Raw genomic sequence first — 17,942 nt, forward strand, 5'->3', positions numbered from 1 at the left:
TTAAACTGGGAGAAAACTTTGAAACTCCACATAGTAGACGCAAAAACATAGTGAATGTCAAGGACTGACAAGCGTGTAAGTTGCAACCACACTGGGTGCATTTTGATACTGTAGTTATTTAAAACAGCTTTAAATAAGGCTTCACAAATGAGCTTGAGCACTGATCCGTGGGCTTTTGTTGAATGCCATTATAACTGTTTTCCATCATGGATATCTGTTAACAGTGGGGACAGCATGAATACTTGAATCAAGGATGCTCAGATTGAGTTATGTGGCCCTTGAGGCATGAATTATCTGAACAAACCTTGGTCAAAATTTAACAAAGGACACTATAAGCAAGTTAGCAGACGGTTAACGTGCCAGCAGAAGCTGATTTAAGGTCTTATGGTCACAGGCACTTATGGTCACAGAAAGAAGGAAATCTAGGGCTTTGACACTTACGTTGAAAAATTTAGGAACGTATTAAAAAACTTTAGGGGCGCAAATAATGTGTTTGTCCCTTTGCAAAGACATTTACAAGCAAAATATTTAAATGTATTCGAATATAAAAGTTTTATATATATATATATATATATATATATATATATATATATATATATATATATATATATATATATATGTGTGTGTGTGTGTATGAAGAGCTCTTTTCCAAAACGCGATAAACGCCATTTTTTTTTAAAAAATGAGTTTGTCGTGTCATTTTGCTGTGTACTGAACCTATTCACTGCTCCATCAACGTTTAATGCCAAATCGCTATATTTCCTTGTTTAAACTGTACTGCAAGATGCAGTTTCTTTCCAAACTGTGATAAGCGTCAAACCTATTTTTAGCCTAAACGCGATATATCCTCTGGACTAATTCGAATTCTCTCTCTCTCTCACCCTCAAACCAGACGCTCAATTCGCCTCATCCGCGCGTCCGCACCACGCTAAACGCCTCGCACCGCAGGACCTCCAGATGCGCGTAAACGCATCTTTACTTTGACTTAGCATGAAAATCACTTGCGCCAGATGCTCTATTCGTGTTTGGTGTGAACGCCACTCACTCACATACACAAGGTCATGTCGTGATTTGTTTTATGTAAAGTGGTCAATGGTTCTACTTTTTATGGGTTCGACGCTTTACTGAATGCCAATGTATTTATTATGCCTTTTTTTTTTTTTTAAGACAAACCATTAATTTTTGGAAAAAGTTAATGGATTTATAGCGTTTTGGAAAAGAAATGGATGGATTTATAGCGTAAAAAAAAAAAAAAAAAACTTTGAATTTATTTTATTTCTGATTCAAACTGTATTTAATAATGATGTAAATATTTAGTTATTTAACTGTAATTAACAGATTGTTGTGCAGATACTAGTAAAATTGATATATATTGACTAATATATTATATAATGTTCTTAGACTTTCCTTCCTGTGACAGGGAAGCCCAGACAGAAGAGTATACAATAGTTTACGTTGAATTAAATGCCAGATAGATTTTATTGTGTAACTAAAATAATATTAATACCAATAATAACCAGATTAAAAAATAAATAAACGTGCACCGGGACTCTTATTTTAAAATGTCAATGATTTACTGTTGCAGCTGCTCATTCAGTAAATGATAAAGTTTTTTTTTGAGTTTTTAAGGACCTGCTAGGACTTTATTTGCACCAGTATTCCTAAATACACTTTATACTTCACACACATCTAGTTTTAGTTCCAAATGCAAGTGAAACACTCTAAAATGGTGTGTGACAAAACATATTCATAGTGGGAGAAAGATAAAGTTAAGTCTCATGAGATTTGAGATGGACAGTCTATGTAAAAGAGCAGCTCAAACATTCTCCAAGTATCTACTTTGCGTTTGATGTAAGAATAAATGTAATCAGTGATTGAAAACCAGGAATAGAAGAGTCCCTGGTTTTCCAACATTTTCCGGTGTTGCTGTAAACGGACTGCAGGTGTTTCAATAACCTTTGAAGGTCAGGTTGTGCTTGTTTATGAAGCTTTGAAAGAGGGAAGCAAACTGGAACGTACAGCTGAACAGACCAGAAGTTTGGTTGTTTACTGATTTGTATGCATATTGCTGTAGAAATAGTAACAAATTAAAATATGAAACACGCACATGGTGATATGAATGAATGATGTGTCAGTTGGCAAGAAAAGCTAGTTCGTCATGGTTTAGCTATGCCTGAAGTTTGTTTTGGGTCTAATTTCTACCAATTTTAAGCGCTAAATTTCACTTTTTTTGATAGGTGTGTTTTGAACCCTGTTAATGAGAACGTTTTCATCTGAGCATCATCTTGGGAGTCTTCAGCTTGCCAAAAAGTATTGATCTTAATGATCTAACTGAGGAGACTGTCTTCAGTGGGTGCAAAATGTGTGAAACCTTTCTATTTTATTTATTATTTCTTGCTTTCAGCATACAAGTCTTACTATTCCAGGCAATTTAATTACAGCAGGAGTTACGTTTTTTTTTTTTTTTTTTCTCCTTCACTTCGCAGGCGATTAATTAGATCCCTCAAGATGCTATTTTGAAATTCCAGGTTTGAACGCAACCTTGTACTGAAGGCGCCTTTGAAGACAAAATGGAGTTCAAATCAAGAAAATAATCAAGAAAAAATAACATTTACAATGTACCATTTTTTATATATAATTTTGAAAACTATTGTTAAGTCTCTCATGACAACAAGTTTGGGAACTAATTGGTTGCATGTTAATTAGCAGTTCTTAAGATAAAGGATTTATTGCATCTTGTTTTGAATGTAAAGTGGGCTTTTTTTCTTTTTTTTTTTGCCACAAAAGAATAAACGATATTAAAATGTTCTATTCTTCATCTCAATCTCATTACCTGGAAATATTATGCATAATAATAATAATAATAATCCAAATATTAAGCATAAAATAAGCATAATATATTCTAGTATACATTTATAGATTTCAGACAGATTTGTTACTTCTGTCTGAAAGCCGCAGTAATGAACTCAGGCCAAAAATCTTGAATTTCCCTCAACAGAAAAGACGACTGTAAATTACAAGCTGGCACAAATTCTCCTTCCACTTTACTACTCTCCCAACAGTTGTCATTGATTTTCTCCTAATTCTACCTTTAAAGATTAGATTAGAAAATTGTATTACCCACAAAGGAGAACTTTGTCTCTAGGCTATCTAAATTAAATTGGCCGATGCCTGTTGGCGAAATGTGTGAAATTTGTCACCAGTCCTTTTATCAGGTGTTGCAATACAGCTCCAAAACACAATGTGGCTTAAACACAGCATCTTTACTGGGATATTGATGTTTCGGATTACGGATTTATCCTGATGTCAGGAACCCCACCCCCAGGGATGCTTGCTCCGGGGATGTCTTCTAGAGATTTAGACTGCAGGATATGGTTCAGTCTAAAAGTAAATTAGATGCCGGACCCTTCCAGGAGGTGTAAACTTGACCAAATCGTTCATTCGCACCGCCGGCCCATCGCAAGATGCAGAAACTCTCACGGAGGACTCAAGCTCACTGAGCCGAAACAGATGTGTGTCATGTGTAAATCCCACCAAGTGCATGATGAATTACGATGGCAAACCTAGTTTCATTTCGCTTGCACACCGGAGGGAACATGTGACACGTGTGCCTGTACCGGCGGGAAATTATACAGGGGTGTCATGTAAGACTTCTCTTCTCCTCTAAAAGCAACATACTCTCCATTGGCGCTGGCTTTGAGCGTGCGGCGCCTACAGCGATCAATGTGTCTCCCAGCGGTGGGGCCGGTTGGCGAGGTTGTTTCGGTTGGTTGGGCGTGTATACGGGGCCCTTCATGTAGGACAGGGCTCCAGAGTGAAACTCACCTGAGCAGGTGCGGTTGGACTCATCCTCGTTGCTGCCGCAGTCGTCGGTGCCATCACACAACCATCTCTTTGGGATACAGCGGTTGTTCAAGCATTTAAATTGGTCTGCTGGGCAGCTGCGATTAGCTGAGGAGAAAAAAAACGGCCTGTCAATTGGCAACACAAATTCATTTGAAAGCATCTGGGTGTCCAAAAGTTTTGAGATATGTTCTGAATTGCATACTAACATACTAGGCTACGTTTGTCAAATTGTGTAGAATGCAGACTGAGCACACCATGTGGTGTGTATCCCACAATGCAATGTGCTCAACTTGACCTTTCTTTCCGAAGTAGCTGGAGGTGTATATCAGTTCTTAAATCTGATTATATATCTAAATATATTATATTTTTAACCAGGCATTTTAGTATAATTCTAAAATAGTCCCACATAAGGTTGGGGATCATGTTTCTTTTTGCTGTGAAGTCTTTACTGATTTTTATAGCCAGTGTAAGAATAACTTTTATATTGTCAGTAATATTTCCAGATGAACACTTACTGAACTGAAGCAACTTGATTATCCATGAGAAAGTAACAAATATGATCAGCGCTTGGAAAAGTTACTTTTAAAAGTAACGCGTTACAATATTGTGTTACTCCCTAAAAAGTAACTAATTACGTTATTCGGTTACTTTTTATGGAAAGTAATGCATTACTTGTTACATTAAAAAAGTATTCTGATTACGCAAGGCATGTTACTTGAAACGCATTACCCTGAACTCTGTTTATTATACATCATGCTTCTGAGGAACGTTTATTTGTATATCTCTTACTAGCCGCTTTTCCACTGTCGGCCAAGTACGAGCAACGGGCCGGGCTGGTCTAATACTTCACTAAAACTTGCCCGTAACACACCTCTCTGAAACAACGGCACACAAACCCATCATTTCACCAACAAATGGAAGTTTTATCAGAAAACGAATCAAAAAGAAATCACTGGTTCACAAAACGAATGTAATAAAAGAGAACGTTTGTTGGCATTTTTGTTTACTTAAATATTTAAAACCCAAGCAATCAATGTTTTACCACAGAAATAAAGTGCTTTACCATTATTTCACAACAGAAAGAGGACACATTCAGTCTCATCTGTTTCTGTTTATTTGTAGTCACGGGACAGTTCACATCACATTTAGAAAGAATGATAATTTCTACAAATATGCCACCAAAAATACGCCCTGAGGAGCTTATATTCTCAGTCAGAGAAATAGAGGAAGCTTTGCTTTATTTTATGACAAATGCGGATCTAAATATGGATATCAGACAGTCTGGTATAAAGAGACGAGACGTACTGACAGATCAAATAAATACACGATTGTGATAGCCTATATGATTTGTCTGATTTCTTCAAGCGGGCATATTTACCACGTTTACTATGGTAATGTTTAGCGCGCATATTTCTGCCTTATACGTTGATCAGAATCCACATCGGATCATAAACAGAAGTTACTTCAAACACTCGCTGCTGTCTAAAAGTGAGTTTTGAGCTAAAATGATTTTAAAAGTCTTTAATGCTTATGTTAGCTGGTATATGAAATCATCCGTGGCGCTGCCGTTTCCAGACTCAGGTAAACTCCACCTCTGTTCAAAACCACTCCTCAAGCGACTAAGGTATTCGTCAGAAACGCTACTGGCACGCACTAGCATGCCCCCTTTTGGCCCGACAGTGGAAACACGGCTAATCATTATATCATTATATTATATTATACTGCATTATATGTTTTGCCCCCCACAGTTAAAACTGCAGAGCTTTGATCATAAAGCTAAGCATTTAAATATCATCTCATTAAGGCATATTATTGGGAGATATAGACTGACAACTAATATTTACATGCATTTAATTTAAGTAGTCAGCTACTAAGAAAGATCTCATAGATTTATATTCCAAGCTATCAGAATTTAATCTTACTTCTTGGTCATATTAATATCAGCTACAGCACCAAATTACACCAATTGCAAATTTTTGTTCAGTTTGGGCCTGAGTTTTTTTTTTTTTTTCTCCTTGAATATGAGCTCCATTATTCTCCTATATCATAATATATAAGCCATAAAAGCCTGATGTATCAAATATGATAATTGTATGTGCTAACATGCAACAGTCAGGCTATATGACAATAATTTGCATACTAGAAATGTTTAGTATTTCATACTTCCCATTGCTGGGGAAATTCCCATTGTTTGTTTCTGTTTGTATGTGGTTAGATTACAAAAATGAGTGAAGACCTACAGCAGAGGAACGGATCTTCATCGCTGCCGTCTGAGCAGTCATCATCCCCATCGCACTTCCACGAGAGCTGAATGCAACGCTGGTTCTGGCACTGAAACTCCGCTGGGCCGCAGTGTTTTGTGTTAGTGACCTCTGATGGGGCTGTAAAGGGCAGGAACAAGATGTTGGAGAAAGAACACACACACTCTATGTCTCCTCTCTCAGTCTCTCTCTCTCACACACACACAGACTAGGGCTGTCACTTTACGTTCGAAAATCGATTGCACAATCGATCGGACCAACCAACACAAGTTTCGAAAACGAAAATAGGGAATCGATTTTAACCCTCTGGGGTCTAAGGTGTTTTTGGGGTCCTTGAGATGTTCTGACATGCCCTGACATTTTTGCTTTTTTCAGTTGCTTATAAACATATTAATGGCAAAAAAAAAATTACACACTATTTAGCACAAACAGGGCTACCATGAAATGTGAGCAACAAGAATGTACATGTCTGCATTTCTGAGAGAATAATGTTTATGCGTGGTTATTGAAAAAACTAAAAACTAAAGTTTCTGAAATAAGGCCATAAAACACATTCTAAATATGTGCCAATAAGACTTTTGTCTAAAAGATGTCATCGCCTAGTGTTTTTTCTTCAAAATGAAGTGAAAATCACCCTGCCTTATCATTCACATAACACAATACATTGATTTGAATTTTGCAAAGCACTTTCTGTTTGGAAAGGCCATATGCGGAGTGGGCGTCAACGGTCATGCATATATAGTGGTTCACACCTGAGGAGACAATGGGGCCTGCATACTTAATTAGCCATTCATTCAGGTGAGTCACTGAGCCACAAGAATGCAAGAGCAACAGTTGGAAGCATCTCAATTCTTTTTTATTTTTCCTCATATTGTGCTTGCAATTTGGCCTATAATATCCAAGGAAAACATGTCTAGTAATTGTGCAGTTAATTCTCATACTGTATTTTCAGTTTTGTAATATTTATACTCTCCCCAAATTTGTCAATAATAAAACACAATAAAAGTTATTTAAAGAAAAGGCTTATATTTACCTTTTAATAGTTTGTTTACATCTACCTTGTAAATATATTTTTTTATTAAAAAGGTTACAATTACAACAACAATTCAAGTGTAATCTTTCTTTGTAAAAACTAAAGTATACATTTTATCATACATATTTCAAAGTTAAGGATTTGATTGATTATTTGATAACTTTATTTTTGACAAAACATATTATATTTAACATAAGCAAATATTGGCAAACAAAAGCTTATTTGAGGTGGCAGATATTTTACATTAAAAATGTATAATCTATCCAAAACTAATCAACGAAATGTTGTCTTTCATATGTCTGTAACATAGGTCTTTCATTTTTATTATAAGAAATATAAATGTTAATTTGCAGTTTAAATCCAGGAAATTTGTTAATGAAAAAATTATTAAAAGTAAGATACAATTGATACAAAACGAAATTCGTTTTAAAGAAAGGATTTGTACTTTCTGTTTTGAGGTCTCTGTGAAAGTTTGAAAGTCTTTTAGTGATTTTTTTAGAGCGCTCGCGTCCATAATGGAGAACTGTCACGTAATATTGTTTTTTCCTCATAAATGCGAACACGAAAAATAAAAGACAAAAGACTTTTAAGTAAAACTTACTCCGAAATTGTTTTCTCTGCGGAATTCGCTCTTCAAAATGCTGCCGTTCGTCGTCTGAGTTACAATCTTCCTCTGAGGAAAAGGTGCATTCTTCCTCGCCGTCCAGAATCATCTGAAGGGCATCTTTATTACCGGAGAAGCGTGTCATACTCAAAACGCGATGAACTATCAGTAAGTCTGATGAAGAAACTTTTTATGGCATTGATCGGGGGGCGGGTGCGCTGCATACTAGATCATCTAACTATTTACATGTGAATCGCGCCGGGGGCGGGGCGGCCGCAGCTGATTATAGAGATAATGAGGCAGAAGGAAAAACGGTACCTCTCCTTGCTTTCAAACGGATTACATGAGTTGAAAACATTTGTTTTTTATATAAATTACTTCATTTAAAAGAGGAGATTTCAAGCTTCATAAAGACATATCTCACGTGCCTGTGTGAGAAGTATTCGCTGAGTTATGATTCATTTTTCGGACGCGTTTCAGAATGGACTACACGGACAGAGAGAAGGCAGAACTCGCTTCGTGTTTATTTTTCTTTATTTGGCGAAAAGCACAACACTTTGTTTTTATTGTGAGTGTACACAAAAATAATACACACTTAACAGGATAGATTGATGTATAACACAAGCATATAAGATAAAAATTAATATTTTTATTTTATTATTTTTTTGCACTCATACGGAAAAAAACGAGCCTATCGCGCCGGCGCGATAGCCGACCTCAGGGGGTTAACGGTCTTTTCTCGGAACGCGTCCAGCTCGTCACGATACACCCGCAGCGAACGCGCATCACACAGCAACTCTGACGCCTCATTCCCACAGGAATTTTTTACGCGCATAACGCGTCTTTGCATTGACTTAACATTGAAATCACTCGCGCCTGACGCGCTATTCGCGTCCGTTGTGAACACACCATGACAAACACACATTATACTTCTGCATAATGTTTCTATTTTTACTACAAAAATGTGAATTCTGCCGGTATTCAGACAGTCTCATGCATACAGATACAGATTCAGGCTACGGTCAACAATCGCCTACGTAGGCAACATTTGTTTGACTTTTCTAACCGTAAACACAGGCACGTTGAAGACTGCAGTAATGTTTTTCATTGATGTTATGGCAGTCCACTCTGCTTATTGCTTTTCGAGAATGTTGCACTCCTGTTTGTCATTGTGCACGAAACTTCACGCCAATAAATCAACAGGAATATTGCTGACTTGTGTGCGTCTCAAGCGCCCTCTTTACGTTCGTCCTAATGCCTGTTAGTTGTCCGTGGATTTGCCCATATTTGGTGTTTAAAATGGAAACGTCTTTAGACATGAAAAATCGATTTTACAATCGATTCAATGAACACATATGTCTCAAAAATCGAACAGGATTTTTTCACAAAAGTGACAGCCCTAACACAGACACACACACCAGGGTTCAAAACGCATTTTAAAATTTCTACATTTTATTTTGAGGTTGTAAAATAGATGATGTTAACAAAATTCCAATTTGAATGTAGTTTAAGTATACTCAAAAGTTTTAAGTGTACATTTTATATATAGTATAAAATTCTGTAAAGTAAAAAATATTCTGGAGGATGACCAACCCACTTTTTTTTTTTGCTTCCGACGCCCATGAGTAAAATTTTGTATTATGTTAGCCTATTATTTATAATATAAATGTATTATTTATATTTTAGTAACACTTTATTTTACAGTGCAGGGCTCGACAATAAGCCCAGTAATAATAAAATAATTACCAGTAAATAATTACCGTCTTTCAACATTGAAATATGGTTGAAAATAAGTTGGTCCGCCTTGGACTGGTTTACGACGTGATTTCAACTAAGTAGTTTCGGCCGGACTGTTTGACTACGTGTTTTCAACTGATAATCTAAGACAGGATAAGTCTGTTATACATGCTAAAATAACGGAGAAAAACAAACAACCAAACCATGTTCATTATTATCTCAAATAAATTTTAAGAGTTTTACCTATTCCATCAAGACGTTGAAGATCGACCTGTTTTCAACGTTGAAAAGTCCTAATTAGACGTTGAAGATTTACGTCTATTCAACGTCTAATAGACGACTTTTTGCTAGCTGGGAGGACTGCCCGATGGCCCGGGGCCAGCGTGAAAGACACTCAGGCCAGTTGACGGAAGTGTCACTTGCCCGATCGGGCCAGTGCTGCATCTTCACGGAAGTTGCTCATTTGAGTGTTTGCTTATTTGAGCACAGTACTCGCGCAATGTGTGATAAGTTTTGTGAGCGCAACAACACACATCCAAAGCGTGCCGCGTATTACAGTGCGCGAATATGTTTCTTTGGGCTTAAACAGATGTTATGTTATGTTTATTTGTGTGGCAGCTGTCTACGAGGGGCTTCCGCCTTTACTTTCGTTTTGTGATTTTGTTTAATTATTATTAAAGTGATTAAATGTTAACTGGTTCCCGCCTCCTTCTTTCCATAACAACATACCTCACTACAAACTACACGTTTACCGTTCGTTTAAGGGGCCATTCACATATTGCGCCTTCTGCACACTCAAGTTCGTTATTTCGAATGTAGGCGCAAAGTTTTTCCAGGCGCAGCGAGATGAGAGAATCTCATCTTTTCAGAATGCCGCAAGAGCACCGCAGGTCATGTGACAAAAAAAACAACCGATCCGTAACAACATCGAAAGCTCGGCCGAACAGCTGATCATAGCTGTACAGGGCAAGTTTTTATTTCTCATCTCCATAAATATATCTAGTAGTAAAGCTAATGCAAGGGCTAGAAATCAATTAATCCTTTGCTGACACTTCCTCGTCATCATGGAGAGCGCAGTTCATGGTTGCATAGCAACGACAGACTCTGGCAAGCGCTTGTGGAAAGCGCTTTCCACGTGATTTTAGATGCGATATATGAACGGCCCCTATAGCGGCTTGCCCCGGATGCTCTGACATACATGTAACCTACTGACCCGATAGATACTTGCGCTGATGTGTAATGTGCTTGAGATGTTGTGCTTTCCACAGTGCATAACCTACATTTCACAGGTAAATTCTTCATCTGTAAATGTTAGAAACTCGTGCAAATATTTCCATTTTGCAGTCAAGAGTGAATTTCTGCCAAACTCCACAGATTTCCGTGAACGAGCGCCGTCAAGCACATGCGCGAAAAACAGACGGAGCACAATAGAGTAGGAGCGCAATAATTCTGACTAAAATATACATATTGCTAAAATATTTTTTGATGAACAATAAATGTGCCATATTTAGAATAGAATTTTAAACCTACAAGTAAGTGTATATTTGTATGATAGCAGTAACTGTAAAGTGACTATTGTAATGGGGTAGACATAATCAAATGTCAGGTTAATTAGTATGTGCTTTTTTTTTTTTTGTGTGAATTTAAACATTTTAAAATCACTATTTTTGTTTTTTTTTATTTTAATGTTACAATGTTAGAATGTAATGTGATTTTAACACATTTTTGCACATAATTCACTTTTTGTAATTTGGTCTTATTTTAAAAATGACTGTCTTTAACAATATTTAAAATGTATGAGTTAGGCTAGTAGTTGTTGGTGTCATAACCTTATTTATTAAGGTCACATGGATCAAAAACAACTAAAACTTTTATTCTAATTTCATTTATTTATTCGTTTTTTGTGTTGAGGTCAGTGAAAATTTTGCCAGTGTCCTTGTTACATATACTTACTGCAACTAAACCAAACCCCATTCCTAACTATAACCATAAGCACATGTTGTTAATATTATTCAGTACTTAAATGTAGACTTACATTGTAAAGTTAGCCAATTCTCCAGTTCTGAATTATGTTTAAACCTGACACGCACTCATCCACTGTTACTTATAATGACACATAAAATAAAAAGTTAGCAAAACAGGATCCACACAAGTTTACAGTGGATTTAAAGCCAAACCACACGCAAACACAAAGACGGCGGCAGCCAAACCGCAGGTTGAGCCGAGGCATTTACTTCCCCCACTGGAATTGGAAATCAATGGGCATATTCAGCTTAACAAACATATCTGATCTTGCAGTCATATTTCCCACAAACGCCAACATTATTGACTAGTCTGTGGGTGCCAACAAAATCTGCATATTCTGTTCTACCACATACTCAATGGCATTGTTATTATGATGATAAAAAAAAATAACAATCAATTACATCAGCTCTAACCAGACAATTTTTCGGTGGCCAGTAATATTTCTGTTTCTCATTTTATGCAAATTATTGTTCATTTATCACATTGTGCCTGGTTAATGATAACTTTTCCCCAAAAGACTAATGGAAGCTTACATGAACAGGTGATGTTATCTTTCTCCAGATGTTGACCATCTGCGCAGGCGCACACACGTCCTGCCGGCGTAGCGAGGCACAGGGCCGAGGGGCCGCAGCCACCGTGATTCACAGAACATTGGTTATTACCTGCGGAAAAACAAAAAGAAAGATAAATGCAGTTTGGAGACATTATACACAGGTGAAGATGTCAAATAAACCAAGGACAGATGCAAGGACAAGATTAACGCACAGTAATCTGATTATTGTATTATCTGAATGAGCTGAAATGATTTCAAATTGGCTCGCTCAGTTGTAGAACTGTGCAGTATAATATTTTTTGTAGCGTTTTATTACTCTACACAAGTTTGAAAGAAACAAGAATATGAGTGCTAAATAAAATTTGTTACCATAGACTTCAACTAACTCCGAGTCCAAGCACTCCAAATAAACTATCAAATGCTTTTTCCAAAGTGAAAAGCACTCCCAGTTAAGAACAGAATCCAGAAGGGAGACATGCTCAGAGCTTCTTGTCTAATGGACATTGATCTTTCTCCATTAAAATCAATGATACATGCATATCTGGCATAGACTCCCAGTGAAGATGACATCAATTGGACACTATGGACCATGTGTCCACTGAATCATCTGCAGAGATTAATGTGGATTAAAGCAGATCATGTTAATTGAACACAGTGCTTTTAACTTTAGTTGCCAAAATATCACGATGCACCATATTAAAATGCAGAGTAGGTATGAAAAGATCTTTTTTATCTACAGTAAAAGGCGAAACCGTTCAGACATCTATATCATTTCCTCAGGCCAACGATAAACATTTTATGTGAATACGAGATTTTAAACTGAAACCACTGACCATTTCATAGAATAACAGTTCTGAGCAAATGATACCCAAGTCGTAGCGAGTTAATGTAGCATAACATGACAACAACTCTAACTCAACTCCTGAACAGAGCTTAGTGAAGCTCGTAAAATGATAAATAGCAAACATTATCCCATTTGCTTTTCCCATATGCTTGAAACATGCACTTAGCAGCATTGATATGCTAAGTCAACACGTACCTTATATATTCAGTGACATCTCAAGAAAGAGTTAATGAGTGCACGCTAATTATCATATCTAAAATGCATACAGATGTTGCACAAGTACTGGTACAACAGCCAGACATGGTTGGTAAAGTTTGAATTTGAGCTATTTTATAAACAAAGCCCCATAATCTCCGCTAAAATGCTCTGCCAGGTTATTATATATTCAGCACAGTTGAGTTCACAGGTGCCGCAATGGTGCACGGAACATCTGGACAAAATCAGTAGTGTAAACATGATTTTAAAGCTGCTTGTTAAGAATAAAAGAATACGAATTACAACCATCAACCACCTTGGAAATGTTCGCACTACCCATTAAAAAGTCCCATTTGGATACCCTTTCCGAGACCCATTTGCGGATAAGTTCCTTTGCTTGGCAAGGAAATAGCGCACTTGAAGATATTGTTAAAACAGCCAGCAGTCATCAATACCCCCCTGCTTGGTCATTGAAGTTTAAGAACAATTTAAGTCTGATTTAGATTTCCAATGCTGATTTATATATTCACATTCATACTGTACTTGAGATGGCTTGGCCATTTCTGGCCTGCCATTGGCTGGGTGTCATTAAGAATGACATTTAGTATCTCTACCAGAGGCAACATATGAGTAACTCTACAGGAGCCGTCACAGCGATTAACCTTCAGCAAAAGTCGAAGACAGAAACAAACATTCATTATCACCCTCAGTCACCTTACTAGCTCCAATGACGCATATAACTAGGAGGTCAGTTTTGATCAATGCCATACTCAGTCAAGAACGAGTTAAGCCACCAAATAAAGTACAATGTTTACATGACACAAAACACAAGCAATAAAAGTCATCATCAGCTGGTGCAAATCTGTCTACATTAATCCGGGTGCATTTGAATACACTCTCCGCTTTCAAGCATTTCTTGTCAGAAAATGGTCAAATCATCTTACTGCGCATGGGTAAGACGAATAAAGGCTCACTGAGAGAGTACAGAGAGACCAGACATAATAAAGTTCTCACGCCATTCTACTGGCACAGTAGGCTTGGCACGATAGTCGGTGTTACCGGTGTTACACGGTGTTCAGTCGCAACACCGGTTTCATCACTTGCCCACCGCAGCACCGCAAAATTTTTTTTGAAAGCAATTATGCAGTATCCGTATTTTCTGTCACAGTTGACTAGCGTTGTATGATCACGCTCAACAATTCAAGCGCGACAAAACAAGAGACCGCGCTGTAAGTCCTGCCTACACACACACACGGAAAATACGCGCGTCAGTATCGAGTTCTCTTTTCGGCCTTGAACAAAACATAACACACACAAATTATGCCAAAATGTCCGTTTTGTCGAGTGTCCTCATAAGAGCAAATGATTTAAATAATATCATAAATGAATGTAGAGATTTGTGAGAAAATGGGACGCCAGGAGGATTAGTATACCGGTAGCCTAATAATCATGAATGCACTCTCTTGTGTACATGAATGAATCTTTTAACACATCTTCGGCGAACGGCTTCACGCAAAAGAAAAACTCTTCATAAAGCGCAGTGAAATTCATGTGGCGTTTCCTGATGGAACGAGGTTGTTCGTTAACTCAACAATAACGCCCCTCAAATAGGGCGTTATTGTTCTCAACATGATCTCAAGCAGTGAAAAATAGAGGACACTGACAACGCGCTGAAAGACAGGACCGAGCAGGTAATATTTAATATGAAACAAAGTCTCAACTCTCAAATTTGGTCAGTCAGACAAAAATAAAATAGGCCTACCGTTTTTTGGCTCTTTAATGTGTCGTGACAGATTGCCTCAGTTAAAGCCAAGTTCAAATGCACCGAAGTTAATCAATAACTCTTCTGACTGCTTTGTCGCACAAAAATGGTGGAATTTGATTGGTCAGATCGCATGTCAATCAAACTCAATACGAATAATGAATTGACGCCATGTAAAAAAAAAAAATTACATCACTCTAACACCCCCCACCCCCACGATGAAACCGGTAATACCGGTGTTGTCCCAAGTCGATTAACCGGTGGGAGAATATTATCACCGTCACATCTCTATGGCACAGTCATCTTTTTAGCAAAATATCTCACCACTGACTGGTGATTGACAATGACTAAACATATGCCATCGTTGTCAAATATCTCCTTTTTCCACAGTGTACACTCCAACACAAAAACAGCAGTTTTAAGTTTATTCACTTGGGACAGCATCTTCAAAAATCTCAGTTTTGCAGAACAAAAACGCTGTCTCAGTGTGGACGGAAAGCCAATAGTGGAGAAAAAGATGCCTTTTCATGTACACTTAGCCTTAGTTAATTTTCTCATAATTGTGATGTACATATTTCTGCATGGTAGAGCGATGGAGAAAAATGGCATACACTGTATATAGATGCCAAAAAAAGCTGCCCAGTTCTTTAGAATAATTGCTTGTCGCTGAAGACAAAAGGGGATCTGGATCCAGAACCCCAGAAGGACAAATCATTCAAAAGTCTTGCAAATGCCTTCAAATTAGCCTTTAAAATATGAGAGAAGTTAGGCTTATTTGATCCAGGACCCAAAAATGCTTGGATCATGAAGTCTTAAGGTTAAAATTACCATTAAGTATCCTACTCTGGGAATATCAGTTGCAAAGCATTTATTCAAATTCAGGGACTTGCCAGTGTGGCATTAGTTTCTAGAATGTTCAGCTGTTTAAAAGGTGAACACATGCGGAGAGATATATTTTATTTCCATATATCGTACAGTATAACAAGTGTGTGCCAAAACAGGGTTAGGCCTCTGGGCAAAGCTATGGAATGGTGATATATAAAGTCTCAGACCACCCCTCAGAAGTTTGAAGGTTTAAAGCCTTGAGCTTCTAGAAAGCAAAGTCCTATATCACTGCAGCCTTTGGCAAGTCTTCAAGAATTCATTACGGCATACGGCATACATATTCATATTTACCTTTCTGGCTCTGCGGGTCATAAACCTGAATCCCGAAGAGAGGTGGTCTTTCCGCCCGCATTAGTGCAACATCATTAGATGACAAATCCAGACGGAATATCGAGGCGTTCATGTAATCCGTCCAGAATATGTAATTCTGATAATGCGCAATCCCAAATGGGTGATTCAACTCTTTCCCGCTGTACACCACCTGTGAAAAGTAGAACACGTTTGTGAGTCACAGTGAAACATTGAGATGAACATAGAGTGGAACGGAGGTGTCTGAGAACTAAAGAACTGACTCACTCATTTACTAACCGTTCTGTGGCTGCCGTTGAGGTAGATTTTCTCTATGTGGTCAAAGTAGGCATCACACCAGTACATGACGCTGGAGGAATGGTCCAGGGTGAGGCCATTGGGCCACAGCATGTTGGATGTGACGAAGATTTGGCGATGAGATCCATCCATCCAGGACTTCTCTATTCGTCCTCTGCTGTCAATTAACTCATCCTCCTCCCAATCTGTCCAATACATCCATCTAAGGAACCCAGTGAGAAAATACATATTTAAGGTCATGAAACCTTGCTAAACAGGACCAGCTTAGACCGGCATCAATTTCCATGCTGCTCTGGACAGTTTAATGTGGATTTAATGAATGCCAGAAACCAAACCCAAAAACTTCAGAGTAGCTCATTGGAAAAATATTTTTTTTTAGCATACTATATTGTAGGGGAGTACAAATATCTGAAACGCTTCCAATACTCATTTCCCACAGAATGGATACATGATACCTGCTTTTTTTTTTTTTTCTCGTCGACAAATAGTTGACACACAAACCCGGCTCCCCTCAATTACTCATTTAATCTACTCCGGATGAATATTGTTGGTGTTACAGAGCTTGAATTTTGGCGTGAGATTGCACGCAATGCGCATAATTTTACTCATTCCCGCAGATTTTGTGAGCACACATAAAGCCGCTTCTTACTCTTAAGTTGAGTTTTTTTTCGCTGCTTTTTGCACTAATAGAGTCAAATACACACAAAATAATGTCAAAATGCCGGTCTTGGCGAGTATTCACATAAACACAGTCAGTAATGTTTTAAGTGAACGTAAACAGCTGAGAAAGAAAACACATGTGTAATATACTGTAATGGATCCGTCAGGTCTTAAAGTGACAACAGCCTATATACCTGCTGCCAAATTATGAGATAATAAAAATCTATATGGCAGCTTTCATCATGGTATCGATGTCAAAATTATGGCCAGTGAAAATGCTGAGTGGCTTTGGAAAAACACTTGCCACAGTGGCTGGTGCGCAAAAAAGCTGATCTCAAGCCCTGATTGTAACTGGTTTCTAGCTGATCATAAGTTGGTAGACCATCTTGGACCAGCAACAAACTAGCTAGTGGCTGGTGTACTAGCTCAAGGTGGTAAAGTTGGTTTTTGGAACGTTGACTAGGTTGGACCAGCAAATGACTGGTTTGGAATACTTAAAGTCCCACTGAAGTGCCTTGAAACATGCAGCGTTATCAATGCATTGATGTAATTTCCCTTGAAACAGGAAAACAGGGCGGGGCAAATCAAGCAGTTCCTCTTCTTTTTTTAAAATAGCCAAAAGTGTTTCGTTTAGATCACATCTCAGCCAGAGCCAGCCACAGTCTAATAGTTTTCCCTTTAGATGTAATATGAAACTTAATTCACCCTAATGGAAAGCAGATTTACACTGAATCGTTCCCTATCCCCTATATAGTGCACTATGTGCCATTCACCATGTAGAAAATAAAAATAGTGTGAACAAGTGACCGATTTCAGACGCAGCTTCAGCATCTATTTATAGTGTAGGGGGGAAGGACAGAAAATCGAATAAGAAGCTGAAGTGCGGAGTGATGTCATCAATATCACTGATCCATATTGGTGAAAGTGAGAG

The 17,942-nt window shown here is 37.8% G+C and overlaps 1 protein-coding gene across 1 annotated transcript in view; it reads right to left on the reverse strand.

Annotated features, from left to right (window-relative positions):
• lrp1ba (low density lipoprotein receptor-related protein 1Ba) overlaps positions 1–17,942 on the reverse strand; it is a 204,136-nt gene that overhangs the window by 153,376 nt on the left and 32,818 nt on the right. The window contains exons 11-15 of the mRNA XM_081385187.1: positions 16,334–16,553; positions 16,037–16,226; positions 12,040–12,168; positions 6,087–6,227; positions 3,826–3,951 (exon numbers count right to left, since the gene is read on the reverse strand). Of these exons, the coding sequence (XP_081241313.1) occupies positions 3,826–3,951; positions 6,087–6,227; positions 12,040–12,168; positions 16,037–16,226; positions 16,334–16,553 (806 nt within the window). The remainder of the gene's footprint in view (positions 1–3,825; positions 3,952–6,086; positions 6,228–12,039; positions 12,169–16,036; positions 16,227–16,333; positions 16,554–17,942) is intronic.

Source organism: Scardinius erythrophthalmus, assembly GCF_964197995.2.
Source record: "Scardinius erythrophthalmus genome assembly, chromosome: 14".
Lineage (NCBI taxonomy): Eukaryota > Metazoa > Chordata > Actinopteri > Cypriniformes > Leuciscidae > Scardinius > Scardinius erythrophthalmus.